The 16,977-nt window shown below is 38.7% G+C and overlaps 1 protein-coding gene across 1 annotated transcript in view; it reads right to left on the bottom strand.

Annotated features, from left to right (window-relative positions):
* Positions 1-16,977, bottom strand: part of LOC140486289 (immunoglobulin superfamily member 3-like) — a 95,053-nt gene that overhangs the window by 14,585 nt on the left and 63,491 nt on the right. The window contains exons 4-8 of the mRNA XM_072585218.1: positions 14,309-14,716; positions 9,359-9,739; positions 7,624-8,028; positions 5,632-6,033; positions 3,147-3,563 (exon numbers count right to left, since the gene is read on the bottom strand). Coding sequence (XP_072441319.1) covers positions 3,147-3,563; positions 5,632-6,033; positions 7,624-8,028; positions 9,359-9,739; positions 14,309-14,716 — 2,013 coding nt within the window. The remainder of the gene's footprint in view (positions 1-3,146; positions 3,564-5,631; positions 6,034-7,623; positions 8,029-9,358; positions 9,740-14,308; positions 14,717-16,977) is intronic.

Below are 16,977 nucleotides of genomic sequence, written 5' to 3'. Positions count from 1 at the left end.
GGCAGCTCACATAGTTAAGTAGCATAGATAGTAAATAATAGGTAAACAGTGGCAAAAACTAAAACACTGGTACAGGCGAACATTAAGAGTTTGAGAGTCCATTCAGTATTCTAACAACAGTAGGGTAGAAAGTGTTATGAAACCGGCTGATGCGGGTGTTCAGGCTTCTGTAAAAGTATGCTATTAAGTTTAAAGAGTGTAGAACGATTGTAGGAAATAGTAAACTTAGACCTGCATGACAAGATGCACTATTGCAACTCACTAAGGCTCCTTTGGCAGAAATTTCAAAATGAAATTCTGTAACCTCTATTGACTGAGAAAGACAAGGACAACAGATACATGGGAACATAACCAGCAATTTCCCATCCACATATAACACCGCCTCTTCCCAGTCACTGGGTCAAAATCCTCGAACCCTCTTGCTAACAGCATTGTGGATGTGCCAAAACCACTCGGACTATAGCAATTCAAGAAGATGGATCACAACAACCTTCTCAAAGGCAATGAGGAATGAACACTAAATGCTGCCCTAGCCAATCACAGCCTGTGAAAGAATTTGAAGAACGGATTTAGCTTAGTAGGTGGAATCTTATAATTCAGAGTTAATATTCCCTCTGCGACCTGGACAGTGAATTAAAACATTCAACATAACCAATGAAAATTAATATTCCACTATTCTGCTGTGTATTCTCTATTTTTGTGCATTCTTTTTAGTACTTCTCCACATTGTATCAACAGGGACAGTGCTGAGTCTACAAACGATACAGAGCCATTACACAATGTCCCTGTGCTACTTCCTTTGTTATGTTACATGTTTCTCATTCCCTTTAAACAATGTAAATTAATTTGCCTTTATCTGCATTAGATTTCCTCCACAGATTGTGTGGGCAATCTCTTGCCAAATTGAAACACTTCTTTCATTCTTGAAATGTTCGATATTTTTATGTCACCTGAACTTTGAACAAGTGCTTTTGTATTCTGGCCACTAATGTCATAACAAGGGGTCAAACTTCAACAACAATGATAGGGTCATTAACATGAATTCCACCTGTTACCCCCACACTCAGACTATGTTTCCCATATTTAAATCCGGCCTTTTAATTCAATTCCTTTAAGTTACATTTGCTCCTAGACTCCCGTGAATTTTGTTTAATTTAACGTATTCCTCCAAGTCAAACTTGAGAGGTCTTCTGAAAAAGCGTAGTTAATGATATTGCAAAAAAGTTTCAGCATTTATTTGTAACATCATCAAGGAGGTTTACAAGGATTTTCATTACAGAAATTTCTCTTTCTAAGTTATAATGTAAGGACTAACTTGAACGTACATATTATCCTTTCACTGTCACTGTGTCAAAGTAATAGAAATCCCCTTTGTAGCACTATATTGAAGCCACCACCACCACAAGGCTGTAGCAGTTCATAAAAATGACCCTATACCACTTTGTCAGCTTGTAATAGACAATCCATAAGAGATTTGCAATTTCATTGGACATTATTGTGCAGTGTATATCCAATTTTATAGTATCATTGTCAATATTTTACTTGGTACCAACATTAGTCTTTTGGACTGTAGTTGTCAGACTCAGATTTCTCTCCCTTTTGAATCATATGCACAATATTTGGTTACTTCTAATCCTGTTTCACTTCTATAATACCCAGTTAATCTTTAAACACTATAATTGGTTATTCACCACCACCCTCCGGCCCCCACTGTTCCCCGCCAAGTCTCTTTCTGCAACTGCTAGAAGATTGGCAGGATTTGTCTTTATTTCTCTTAACTTATCAGAGAGTTCCATTTCCCACATTTGAAAATAGTCTACAATGTTTGATATAACACAGTTAATGAATAGCAAGAGTTTACTGGTGTATACTTTGAGAATAAAGCAATTCAATAAATTTTCCTTTATCTTTAAGTTATTCCAAAACTTTCATCTTTTAAGTATCTAAGCTTGGATTAATAAAAAAACCACAGGACAATCAGGGTGAGTCCCTTGTCTGCCACTCTGATGTTACATAGTCACTGCTCCACTTTCTAGAGTCAGAGATTATTATTTATGCAGCTCAGACTGACAGGAGCTACGTGAGCAAGTAGGAATGTGCCACTCTACAGCACTATGTGAGCCTAAATTTAAAGGAGATGGAAGGGCCCAAACATAAAATTACAATTTTTCATTTAAGCCATGAACTCATCTGATTTTCTCATCTCTCAAGCGACTGGAGTTAAAGAAAGAGGGATAGGCACTCATTGTATGACCTTGAGCAAGCCATGTACTGCTATCCAGAGTGAACCAGAAGGTTGAGTTCAAGTTCCACTTGCACCAGAGGTGTGTCAACACATATCCAATCAGATTGAATAAAAATAAACATCTATACAACTATCCTTGGCCTGTTGGTGCCTGAAATCAGCTGCGGTAGTGATGGGAGAGTATAAAATCGAGTCCATTGGCAGACCTGCTTTTTCATCAATATTTTGAAGTGCTGCAGCCATCTAGGATTCATAGAACACCTCTAATGTGGAAACAAGCGTTTCAACCCAATGAGTCCACACCGACTCTCCGAACAGCATCCTGCCCAGGCCCCATTCCCCAACCCTATTCCTGTAACCATGCATTTCACATGGCTAACATACCTGATTTACATATCCCCTGGACACTACGGGGCAATTTAGCATCACCAATCCACCTAAGCTGCACATCTTTGAACTTTGGGAAAAAACCAGAGCACCCAGAGGAAACCCATGCAGACACAGGGAGAATGTGCAAACTTCACACAGACAGTCACCTGAGGCTGGAATCGAACCAGATTCCATGGTGCTGTGAGGCAGCAGTGTTAACCACTGAGTCACCGTGCTGCTCATATGGAATGGTGAAAGAGACAGAGGACAGGATTTTATTTTTTGAGAAGCAGGCTTAATAAGAACATATCAAAATTGGAGCAGAAGTAGACCGTTCAGTCCTTCAAACTGTGCCATCATTCAAAAATGCCATGGTTGATCTGATTGAATTTCAAATTCCACCGGATGACCTCTGAGTCACTTGCCAAACAAGAATCTATCTAACACTGTCATAATTCATAGCATTCAACAAATAAATTGTCGATTGTTCCAGTGCTGCAATTTTTATGAGAAACATAGGAAACTTGTTTACCTGCTGTATGCACTTTGACAATTGTCATTGCTGATGTATTCTCTCCCACTTTATACCAGATGTTGTTGGGATCCAAAAGCCACTCCGTTACATGGCAATAGTAATTTCCACTGTCATTCATATCAGTTTTCAGTATCATTAACTTGTACACATCACTAGAGGGCTTCTCATCCTGAAATTTCATTTTCTTCTGAGAATTAGTAAGCAATTCTCCATAGTATTGTACAATATTATTACGATCAATCTTCAGAAGATTTTCCCCTTTCACATTTGGTCCTTGTGTCTTACTGAAGAGCCATGTGACTGAGAATTGAGAATCGTTTTGAGTTCGAGCTAAAATTTTACATTCAAGTTCAGTGATGTCATTGATCCTTCTATGTATTGTGGTAACTTGCTTAGTAAGCTGCAAGAGACAAGCTAAAAATGGAAAAGACAGCCTGTCAAAATAATTTCACAGTATTTCTTTGCAACATCTAGTTTCAAGGTGATATACCATGGAAATCAGTCAATAGCTAACTACTAGTTTTGTTATATAAACTCATCCATGATTTATAATGTAAGAATACCAAAGATACTGTAATTATGAACGCATGGCATTAATGATCTTCTCATCTTTATATTCATGCTTTTAGTATAAATTAATTTTTATCCAGTTCTTTCATGTAACTGTCTTAGTTCTACGCATCAGTGAATTAAAATAACAGGTTGTCTTACTCTTGGTTAGTTCTCACTGTTCAATTAATGCCATTTTAATTAGGGTCATAGGATCACAGTGATGTACAGTATGGAAATAGACGCTTCGGTCCAACTTGTCCACGCTGACCAGATATCCTAAATTAATCTAATCCCACTTGCCAGCACTTGGCCCATATCCCTCTAAACCCTTCATATTCATATACTTATCCAGATGCCTTTTAAAATGTTGTAATTGTACCAGCCTCCACCACTTCCTCTGGCAGCTTATTCCATACATGCACCACCCTCCGTGTGAAAAAGTTGCCCCTCAAGTCCCTTTTAAATCTTTCCCTTCTCATCTTAATCCGATTTCCTCTAGTTCTTGACTCCCCCACCCCAGGGAAAAGACTGTGCCTATTCCTATCCATGCCCCCTTATGATTTTATAAACTTCTATAAGGTCACCCCTCAGCCTCAATCTCAAGGGAAAATGGCCTTAGTCTATTCAGCCTCTCTCTCAGCTCAAATCCCCCAACCCTGGCAACATTCTTGTAAATCTTTTCTGAACCTTTCATGTTTCAAACATTCCTCCTACAGCAGGGAGACCAGAATTGCACAGTATTCCAAAAATGGCCTAACCAATTCCCAGAAGGTACAGAAAGACAGCAAATTCAAGGGATAAATCACAGATTTTGAAATGTAGTATGAACTGAATTCCTTTCTCATGTCGTCGGGTTCAATGTAATGTTTCACAGCAGAATATATACAGAAAACCAATATATGTTAAAATACAGATTTTCTTTTAAAGAAACAAAACTGCATTTTAGCATGAGGTTGACATTGTATTACTGGCATAATACAGTATCTTGTTTGACTATAGTACTTCAGACAAGTACAACTAACCTCATTTTCCAAGAATCTATTTAATTAGGAAGGACATGGGAACAAGAGGAGGCCATTCAGTCCCTTGAGCTTGCTCGGTCATTCTAGATCCTGCCCCATTATCTTCCTTAAAGCCATTTTCCCACCCTAACTCCAATCCCTTTTGATGTCATTAGCATCTAGAAATCTATTGATCTTACTCAAAATGTGAAATTCCCCAGCCCACTGGGTTAAAGAGTAAAATTACCTCTCAATCTTCTAAACTAAAATATCTCAATTTCTCCTCACAGCTTAGTCCTGCTATTCCAGGAATCATTGTGGTGAATCTCTATTGCACTCTCTTTTTGGGAAAGGTATCCTTCCTTACATAAGTTGGTTACAGATGTTTGTGATGTAGTTTTGTGTGCTCAATCATTGAAACCAATGGTGGAATTAGTCTTCTTGTTGATGTTCTTCTAATGTCTATTTATCACTGTCCTAACTACAGGTCAGCACTCTGAAGTACTATGGACATTTTGAGTTTGTAATTCTAAAAAAATGCATTTTTTTTAAAAAAAAGAGGGCTGAGTCAGCCATAAATGGCTGTAAATTAAGTGGATACTTGTAGAGAGAGAAGCCCATAGAATTTCCCACTTTGAGATGCAAAGAAATTTCCAACAAATAACAAAGGGGCAAAGAGGCAAGTAAAAACAGACTAGACTGTGGTCTCTTGTGACTACAAAGATAGTAAGGTTACCTAAATAAAAATTGAAAGAACAACAGATGTTGGAAATCAGTAACAAAAATAGCAATTACTGGAAAAGCTTAGCAAGTCTAGCAGCATCTATGGAGAGAAATGAGAGTTAATGTTTTGGTTCCAATGATCCTTCCTCAGAACCCTCAGTTCCACTTTGATGCTGTAAATATAAAAAAGTAGCCTGTCACTTTACCTGGGGGTCTGACCTTTACTTCCAGGATGTTTGATGTTCTGCTGGCTTTTTGGACCCATTTGTTTGCATTACGCCTTCCCCATAATTCTGCGATGCATAGAAACTTTCCAGCTTCCAATTTGCTGGCCCTTGAGACACTCAACCGGACAGCATTGGACACAGATTTCACCACAATCATTTTTCCTTTGAAGTTCTCTGCCACGTGCCCCCACTTAATCGCAGTATCATGGGTGAAAGTAACAAGGTTGTAGCTGTCATTCGAATTGGCTGGTTGGAATTTCCAGGTCACAGATGCTGGCACATGGGTGATATCTACCGGCCTAATGAAACACTGGAGTTCAAAGGTACCATAGTACTTCACCGTTGGAGTCCGGGTGATTGCAGTAACCTGAAAGTTACTTTCTACAAACACAAAAGAGAAAAATCAAAGACTGTCATCAGCTCTCTGAGACTTTCTAGTGCAGACCATTGAATCCCAAACTGTATGAGTTGAATTAAATCAAATCATAGTGTTCCCATAGGGGATAAAAAATTGTTTGCAATTTTGTGGTATCAATTTCCTTTTTCAATATTTTAGAAACAGCACAGGTCTGGGTTCACTGGACCAGGACAATGCTCTTTTGTTCGATTCAATGACTTTTTGAACAGTGAAACCATGGTTTTCACGATAGGCAGATTCCAATAGACACCTTATCTGAAAGTGGGAGCGGCTCTTTAGATAATTCTAAAACTTTCCTTTGCAGAACCACAAAAAGCAGAGGTAGATCAGGCTGAACACCCGCCCTGCCAGTTACCTGTTAATTGCAGGATCTTTTTATGCAGTAGCTGTTCGGTGCCTCTTTATCAGGTCAATAGGACAACTAGCAGCATTAACACCAGACCTGGTGGTTAACATTGCTGTGGCTGACTACAAGTATGGAAACAAACTCACTGAAATAGTTTATGTGAGGAACTTGCTCGGAGTTAAAATACAAACATGCAAGGAGGTGTCACACTATAAAAGAGTATCACTGAGCCAGTAGGCCCCTTGAAGCTGCTCTGTCATTTGAACACATCAAGGCTGATCTGATCATGGACTCAACTGAACATTCCTGTCTGCTCACTATGAACTTTGGTCCCCTTGGTAGCCAGGAATCCATCTAACTCTGTCTTAAAATTATCCACCACTTCCAGTGAAGAGAATCCCACAGGCTTACAATCCACTGAAGGATAAAAAAAAATCTCCAACTCTCCATTTTAATGGGTAGCCCCTTATTTTCAAAATTCATTTGTGTTTTTACAGATTCTCTGAACTTAATGCACTTCCATCATTTTCTATTCAATTGCTTCCAATTTTTAACACCTGAGGTTTTGTTGCCATCCATTCAATTCAAACACATTTCCTACATGAAACAATGTGGTGGCTCAACCATTTGTGGGTTCAGTATTCAGCACCATGGGCCAACAAGATACTCCCGATGCCTTTCCTGTCTGAGCTGCACAGAAGTGAGACAGAGTAGAAGAGGCCAACCCTGGATTATGGGCAATTATTTCAAAGATGTCGGGTATGTAAGAGAAATATTCGCCCCTCATCTCTCACAAATATTCTCACCCACCTCTTCAGCAATTAATCAAAAGTTACTCACTCATTTATTCAATGTGGCATAATGCAAGGAGACACTGAATGGAGCTTACTTCAAAATTTATAAATAGGAAGATTTTTTTTGTTCCGTACACAATGCATTTTATTACATTGCATTTTGCCATCAGCTTAATCAGTGAACATAGAATGTAGAACAATACAGCACAGGAACACGCCCTTTGGCCCATCATGACTATGCTGACCATAACCATGAAGGCAATGGAAATTCTTTTATTGACTGCAGAATGCTGTGCCTTGATTATGTATGATAGAATAAAGGCCATCCTATTAAAAAGTATCCGTTTTGTCTAATTGTGAATCGTGCAATTGTTTAAATGAAATACCACAGTATTCAACACTGAATTGCTTACCAAGGGATTTGATAGTTACTGCCTTTTTGTCACTGACATATTCTCCAATAAGGTGCCAGTTTCCATTAGATTCTGCTTCCCATTCCATCACTTTGCAAGCATACTGTCCTTGATCTGAAGTCTGGGCATTATAAATGTCCAATGTGAAGGAATTTGATTTCACTCGTGCCATTCTGATGTCATTGCTGATCACTCGCTCCTGATAAGGTTGGTAAGTAACCTGAATACCAGCTTGGTTCATTCCAATGACATCACTGTTTTGGTTCTGGTTGTTTGTCATTTGCCAAGTAATAGAGAGCTGCCCATAGGCTGCACTTGCTGAATGAATATCACAGGTAAACTGAATGGAATCACCTTCCAAAACCTCAGTCATACTACTGTCGATTATGACTTTAAGGTTGGCTTCTGTAAAATGACAAGAACAGGTATAATGTGAGAGATATAAGGAGGCTACATTTGGAAAAGTGTAAGTTCTGGGTTTAATCAAAGATGCTAGCTGACACAGTGAAGACTAAGAGGTTTGTGAACATCAGCAGATGATAATAGCTTACATTTGTGTAGCACACTTTTCAGAGTAAAACTGTACACGACACTTAACAAGAACCTTCAAGACTTCTCTTGAATGATGAAAAATCGGGAAAGGTAACTAAAAAGGTTTGACCAAAGAAGTAGGTTTCAATAATTATCTTAATAAAACAGAGAGACAGATAGACATAGTCTAGAATGTTCTCCATAAAATGCTATGACAAGAATTATGTGAACAATTACATGAAGAATTACGTAAAGATCATCCATCACAACGTGGTTCACTTACACTTGCTACGAGCGACACATATTCATATGTAGGGAGGCTGTCTCTGCAAGCAAGACGACACATCTACATACAGCACCTTTTCTAGTAATCAAAATCTTAGGGGAGCAACACCACCCTGCTACATTCCCTATAGCAACATCGCAACCAGGGTCAACTTGCCTTTTCTCAATTTCAGTCAGCACCCTATTTCTCTTGTAGTATAAATTGTTATACCTATTAAAATGGGAGTATACTTGCATCTTCGCTACAAGAAAAAAATAGCTTTGAAAGCATTCATTTTTGAGCCTGCTTCCTTTCTATGCCTGAGATGATCTCATTGGGTATCTCATTGTATCTGGGAATTCTAAATTTCATGGAAATTTACAGATTTATAGATATTAAAGATATTGGGGATAGTACTGGAAAACAGTGTTGAGATAAAAGACCAACAGTTATCTAGTTAAATTGCAGGCTGTGTCAGTGCTATCCCCACATCCCTGATATCTTTATTACCGGTATCTAGAAATCTATAAATCTCTGTCTTGAAAGACTGAACATCCACAGGCCTCTGGTGGAGAGAATTCTAAAGTTTCTTCCTCAGCTCAATCCTAAGTAGCCTCTCTCTTGCTTTAAGACTTTGATATCCAGTGCTAGACTCACTAACCAAGGGAAACATCCTTCCTGCAGCATTTTACCAATCTTTGTAAAAGTTTTGTTTGCTTCAACGAGATCACCTCTCATTCTTCTAAATTCCAGAGAATATAGACACAGTCTCTTTAATCTCTTCTCATAGAACTTTGCCAGGAATCAAGCTGGTGCATCTTTGTTCCATTTTCTCTATGGCAAGGATATTCTTAATTAGACGAGGAACCATGAGATAATACAGCTCCAAATACCTTAATCACTAACAGAAACAATAAAATTTATTTGCAGGTTTCTTACGTGGTCGTTGAACAGTGATGGTGATCTCCTTTGATTTATTAGTCGAGAATGCTGCAGATGAAATTTTCTCACTCTCCTCCGCCTGACAGTAATAAGAGCCGCCATCTTCTACTTGAATCTGATACATTTTCAGAACATAAACCCTCTCGCTTTTCTTATGGACCACCACCTTTCCCAGGCTCTCTCTCATATTATAGTCCCCACGAAAAGATGGAACTGCATTTGGTCCAATCCGGATGATCTCTCTGTTGTTTAAGAACCAGGCAACAGAGAAGAAACGTTCTGGGAAATTCTGAGCTTCAATTGTGCAGAATATTTCCAGTGAGCCTCCTACATTAATGTTGACTTCAGTGGCTTGAATCAGAGCAAGAAACTGGTTACCTGTGTGAAATAAAATGAATATCATTACTTTGCCAGTAAAAACCAAAGTGAGCAAATTTGTCAAATTTTAACCAGATAAAAGACCTCCATTTCAATTCTGACTTTAATGTAGACCCGAGAAAATAAAGTTATGCAAAAAGATTAGAGGAAGTATGACTGGCCTTGCACTGAATCTGCTTTAATGGAGAGATTGCCAGAAAAAATGTCCATAGGTTGCATTGGTTTCTTGATGGTCTAGGGAGATACTTTCAGCATAATTACTTACTTCTTATTTAAAACAAGATCTGCTAAATTTCTCAATGTTCTTCAAACTGTTACTTAACTTAAATGGATCTAATTTATCTTTCCTATTTGCTTAAGAATCCTGAGGGCATAGAGCAACATACCTTCATAACTGGAGAGGGGTGATGGAATGTGCACAGAGATTAAGGGATCAAAATGAGATGGAAGCAATTGAATGTAAAATTCAAGCTCTGTAATGCCTCCTTATCAAAATTCAGAGACTATCACCAGCTCACTACTGGCAGTCATCCAAAATGAGTCAACTAAGGTACTTATTACATCTGCCTTTAAGTGGTGCACCCTGGACCATAAAGGTTACTTTTAAATTGTAAAATGCTCTCTTTGGTGTAAACTGAAAAGTGCCATTGAAGCTGAAACTGATCACATCAGCAATTGAAGCCTTATGAAGGTTAAGAGCAGTGATTCACTCCGTGCATTAACATAATACTGCCGTTCATCAAAAGGTCAGTGATTCAAACTTCAACAAAAGCCCTTCAGTTTGTACATCTCAGACTGTTTTTGCTATAATTAACCTGTCTTGTACATTATTGTTTCTTATGATCTCCTGTCACTGCCACTTAGTCAGACTCCTAGCAAACCATTCAATCGTTGTCATCGAAAAGAACAATACAGCTGAGAGCAGCGTAAAAGAGGAAAGTTTGGAATTTAATTAACATACATATTATATTTATGCATTTGTTTTGTTTATGTATGTATAAATGCAATGCAAAGGCATCAAAAGGGAGGCTCCAAAATAACTGGCTGTGGTATCTGCAATTTTTCCCCACAAACAATATTACCTGCACACATATGAATGTTTACTTATGCTGAATTTGAACAAAGACTAAAATCTGATTTTGTTCAACTGGACTGCAAAATCCAAATGTGCTCAGCTCTTTCACCTTACTCTGTGTTTTATTGCAGATACCAGATAATCTTTGATCCAGCTGCCAGTGCATGTAACCGTACCTAAACGTTGCCAACTGGTTTAATCTGAAAACAAATTGGGTGCATGAGTAACCCATCTTCTGACTCCTCAAAGCCTGTCCACCATCTACAAGACACAAGTCAGGATGCAATACTCTCCACTTGCCTGGATGAATGCAGCTCCTACAACATTTAAAGAAGCTTGACATCATCCAGGACAAAACAGCTCACTTAACTGGCAGCCCAACCGCCACCATCAACATTCACTCCCACCTGACTGAAGCACAGTGGCAACAGTACCATCTATGAGATGCACTGCAACAACTCAAAGGCCCGTTAGCCAGCTCTAACTCACATTTATCACATATAGGACATGGGCAGCAGCAGATACATGGGAATATCACCATCTGCAGTTCTCCTTCAAACCACTCATCATCCTGACTTAGAACTACATCAGCATTCTTTTACTGTTAACGTCCCTCACTCACAGCACTGGGTGTACTTACACCATACGGACTGTGACTGTTCAAAAAGACTGCTCACTATTGTCTTCTCAAGGGCAATGAATGCAAGCTGAGCCAGTGACACCTGCATCTTGTGAATGAATAAAAATAAGTTAGAATAGTAGCCAACTGGCACTAAAGAATCAGAGGAGCCCAGTCACTAGGATGTCTGTCGTGGATTTTAATGCCTATCAAAGCTCAATGAGATAATTAATTGAACCTAATAATGTTATAATTTTCTAATTGTAGTCTAAACATCCATGGGAGAAACATTCCTGTCTCTCTTGCAATTGTTTCTGAAATTGCTACCCACTCTATGAAGGACACTACCATTATAAACCAATATGCAAGGCTGCAGATGGGTGGATGATGGATTCCTTTACCCAAGCCATCAACTATAGAATACTGGCAGATTACCAGTGAATATATCAATTCTTAATGCTCAGAATGAAAGCATGATTTTTAAATAATTGAGGGGTCCAATTTTGATATTGTGACATAATGGACAATCATGGTCAGACTGAAGCTTTTAAGATACTGGAAAGAGGGTAGAATTGCAACTATCCGAGATTGATAATACACTGAATTAATGGAAGATTAATCAACATTAGCTAACTTCCTTAGTCTTTGCCTTCATATCTGTGATATATTGTCAATGAGATTCTCATTTGCAAGCTCTGTTATATCGTTGAATGTTTATTCAAAGTTTTTGCAGGTTTAGTTGCAAGCAAAAATGTGTTTTTACTTGATCATCAGTTAAGGTATCTCGTAGCCAACCAAGAACTGGACAGAAAATCCTCAATTACTATATTTTAGCTCCAATGTTATGTCTCAAGCTTCTGGTAAAATTTTTTAAACCTAGTGATACAGCAGAATGACCACTCCTAGACCAGCCTGATTAATAGACTGAACACAGATTTGTTGAATAGCAGTAATGACTCACTCCAAAGTAATCGCTGTCCTCATCCTCAATATCAAACCTTACAACATGTTTGATTGTTCTGATTCATGTTGTTTTTCTAACAAATGCATCACATTTTACTCGCATCCTCAGGGGTTTTGCTTTTCTCGCCCACTGATGTCTTCAAACAGATCACAGACTTTGAACAAAATCAGATGAGAAATAATTTGTTCCAAATTTGCCTGGGATATAAAAATATTTACATAGTCTCTCAACTCAAAGAGGGCAGCCCACCACATGTATATATTCACATGTATAAATGTACATACATAAAACAGTCCAACAAGGGCAGCATGTGGCTCAGTGGTCAGCACTGCTGCCTCACAGCAGACCTGGGTTTGATTCCAAACTCAGGTGACTGTCTCTGGGGAGTTTTCACATTCTCCCAGTGTCTGTGCGGGTTTCTCTGGGTGCTCCAGTTTCACCCCACAATCCAAAAATGTGCAGGTAAGGTGAATTGGTCATGCTAAATTGCCCATTAGGTGCATTAGTCTGGGGTAAATGTAGGGGAATGAGTCTGGGTGAATTACTCTTTGGAGGGTCAATGTGGACTTGTTGGGTCAATTGGTCTATTTCCATTTTGCAGGGAATCTAAGCAAATAAGATACTTGCATTTGAACTAACTATTTTCTCCTTTCCCCGATTCAGCAGAAGCAACTTGACAAGTGTATTTTTTCGATTGGATGGAATCCCACGACAAATTAACTTAGAAGAATTACCCTGAAACAATGCTAATCCTTGATTTTTTGGAGTAGGCCTCATTTAAATAACTCCTGCATTTCAGTGGATTTCTATCTCCATCACGGATGAGAGAATGTGGGCAGCAATTAAATAATGCCTACTTGCTTTGAGGTAGCTGAAGACAGAATAGTTTCTCTCAAATTTGAGTTGAGTTAACTTGGTAAAGATTATAATTGTTACTCTGCTTCCTCAGAAGAACTTAAATGTTAAATCTCAATCTTTGCTCCATAGCAGTATGAACCATGCTTTGCTTAATTTTCTATACAAATGATAAGAAATATTCATGTGATACACTGACATGCTATATGAATCGACAAAACCAGAATTGAAAAGATATATTTTTGGAGGTATCTGCTGGAGAATAACATTGGGAATTAATTGAGTCCACCAGGAGCCAGTTGAATAATTCATGAACAATTTTCATTCTGTCTGCCCCAGATGCATGTACACAAATTAAAATTTGAATTTATATTCTGAATGTCTTTCCAGATTGTGGGTATCAAATGGAGCTGGACTTTTATGTGATACCTCAGTGAAAACATATGCTCCTTTTCTACCATACTATCTCATACTCTAAATACTCTTGCGATCGTTTAGTATCATTGCCCCTTAGACAGAACAACAGCTGCATCAAGCCCCATCTAAAACTCTGGGTTTCTTTTGTGCTGTTACATTTCCCCCAGGTATTCAGAATTTCTGTAGCAACTTATAACCTTGATAAGCTAGTGAAAACTGCAGCCCTGCAATCCTGCAGCAGCAGCTAATTTCTCGGACTGCTGTGGGCCAAAGCATCCTCTCAGGCACTTGCAAAACCAGAAATCTACCTCCATCACATTGTTGAGAGCTGGCCATAGAATTACAACATGAGTCTGTTCTTACATGACCTGACTTCAGTTCAAGCTTACATCCAATTGTGCAACATTTTCCTTTGTGTCTATCTTGCCTTTCTAGTAATAAATCTTGTGTTAATGCACATAAAGTAGACAGTGAACATGCAATTTCAAGCCTTTCACAACTTCACTACACATTGCAAAAGTTTGTAGAGGAAGTTCAGTGGGATATTGCATGTGATTTTCTTACTACAATAGTTGAAGCATACAGATTATGAAACTGTAGCTGTGAAAGGAGATAATTTTCTGTAGTTACGAGTCTTACCTATGCTCTTAACATTCACTGTGGTACCTTCAGTATTTTTACTAGACAGGCCATACCAGGATTTATTTAAGTCTTGAATCCACTCTGCACCTTCACAAAAGTAATCGCCCTGATCTGACATCTGTAGTTTAGAGATGGTGAGTTTGAATGAAGTCGCACCAATCTTATCTAGTCGTACATCTCCTGATGCCTGTCTCTGCTTATATGAATCTCCGGAACGTAGGATGAAATCTTTTGTTAGAGAGATAACTGTGAGATTCTGATCTCCCTTCTGTATGTACCATGTGACAGCCACATGCGTGTGCTGTGATGTTTCTTTGGATACTTCACAGACCAGTTCCAGGGAGTCACCTTCAACTTTATCCAGGGTCTGGGGTGCCAATGTTGCACTGAGCGTGTCTGGAATTACTGTAAGAACATATGTTTTCAGTATGCTTTTCAGTTGTACAATAGAAAATCATATTCAGTCTACAACAATGCAATACTTCCACAATCTTATTTGTCTTAAAGGTATCTTAACACAACCAATATCATCCATACATATCAAACTTATCCTCAGTATGACATGAAATAAAAACATGGAAAAGCAAATTACAAATCTAATACTCTACAGGACCTAGTTGCCATAATAAATTAGAGTCCTCCCTGCCTTTCATTATTTTGACTAGTGTTCGAATCCACATGGGATACAAGTAATAAGAGTGAGTTTTGATAACATCACCACAGGAAATGACATCACCAACCCAAAGAAACCCAAACATATAAAGAGAAAGCATGAATTTTCAGCATTGCTTCGCCTGAGGCCCACTGAAAATGTTATGTAGTAGGGTGACGAAACGTCTGGAAATGAACCTTCCAGCTCAGCGAGCAAACCTACATCTAAAACAGGTAATGAGGCTTTGAGCAGGACATTTGTACACTGTAGCATAATGTATTAAAATTCTTGATCTTCTGGCCATCTCCAAGAGATCAATGAATTAGATGACGGTATTATATGTTATTATACTGTACACAAATAGATGGAAACAGCCATTGATCCCTCAGCAATATTTGACTAGAATGGGAGTGGCCAGAAAGGGATTCTATTCCCAAAACTATTGTGTGATCCCTGCTGGCAAATGGATAGTTTTTGGTTTTGAATTAGCTTGTGAGGTCTGCTAACACTGCTGATTAGGGGAGCAATTCTGACTTTTTCAGTCAGTCTAACATATTTGTGACTCTACTCCCACAGCATTTTGGTTATCTCTTAACTGCCCTCTGACTATTAACTTTGTACCAGGGATAAACTACTTATCATAAAGTGGAGAGATGAGAAAGAATTCTGAGGTTGTTTTGCTGAACTTTTCAAAGATTATAGGGACACTTGCCAGAAACATTCAAACACTTCTAGCACTTTGATAGAGTGAATGAAGAGAAACTGAGTCTAATCAAGGACACACAGTAGCTGTTCCTTGAAAAGTACATATGTGTCAGACAGGGAGGAAGTTGTCGAGTGCAGGAGCCATGGTTTACTCAGAAAGTTGAATCTCTTGTCAAGAGGAAGAAGAAGGCTTATGTTAGGATGAGATGTGAAGATACAGTTAGGGCAATTTGGCCAGGAAAGACCAAAAGAGAGTGCTAAGATGAATGAGGAGAGGACATGAGAAGTTGTTGGTGGATAGGATCAGGGAAAACCCTAAAGCTTTCTTTAGGTATATAAGGGATGAAAGAATAACTAGAGTAAGATTAGGGCCAATCAAGGACAGTAGTTTGGAAATTGTGTGTGGAATCAGAGGAGATAGGTGAAGCGCTAAATGACTATTTTTCGTCAGTATTCATACTGGAAAAAGACAATGTTGTTAAGAATACTGAGATACAGGTGACGTGATGAGGTGGGATTGTGGTTCACAAGGTGGAGGTCTTAGAAATTCTAGGAAGTGTGAAAATAGATAAATCCCTTCGGCCGGGTGGGATTTATCCAAGGATTCTCTGGGAAGCCAGGGAGAAGATTGCTGAGGCTTTGGCTTTGATCTTTATGTTGTCATTGTCTACAGGAATAGTGCCAGAAGACTGGAGGATAGGAAATGTTGTTCACTTGTTCAAGAAGGGGAGTAGAGACAACCCTGGCAATTATAGACCAGTGAGCTTTACTTCAGTTGCGGATAAAAAGTGTTGGTAAATGTTACAAGAGATAGGATTTCTCATCATCTAAAAAGGAATAAGTTAATTAGGGACAGTCAGCACAGTTTTGTGAAGGATAGGTCGTGCCTCATATACCTAACTAAGTTCTTTGAGAAAGTGACCAAACAGGTGGATGAGGGTAAAGCTGTTGATGTGGTGTATATGGATTTCAGTAAGGCATTTAATAAGGTTCCCCATGGTAAATTACTGCACAAAATACAGAGGCATGGGATTGAGGGCAATTTAGTGATTTGGATCAGAAATTAGCTATCTGATAGAAGACAGAGAGTGGTGGTTGATGGGAAATGTTCATCAAGGAGATCAGTTACTAGAGGTATACTGCAAGGATCTGTTTGGGATCCACTGCTGTTTGTCATTTTTATAAATGACGTAGATGAGGGCGTAGAAGGATGGGTCAGTAAATTTGTGGATGACACTAAGGTCAGTAGAGTTGTGGACAGTGCTGAAGGATGTTGTAGGTTACAGAAGGACATAGTTAAGCTTCAGAG

This window comes from Chiloscyllium punctatum, chromosome 15 (assembly GCF_047496795.1).
Source record: "Chiloscyllium punctatum isolate Juve2018m chromosome 15, sChiPun1.3, whole genome shotgun sequence".
NCBI lineage: Eukaryota > Metazoa > Chordata > Chondrichthyes > Orectolobiformes > Hemiscylliidae > Chiloscyllium > Chiloscyllium punctatum.
Note: the sequence above shows the minus strand (reverse complement) of the source record. Positions and strands in the feature narration are given on the sequence as shown.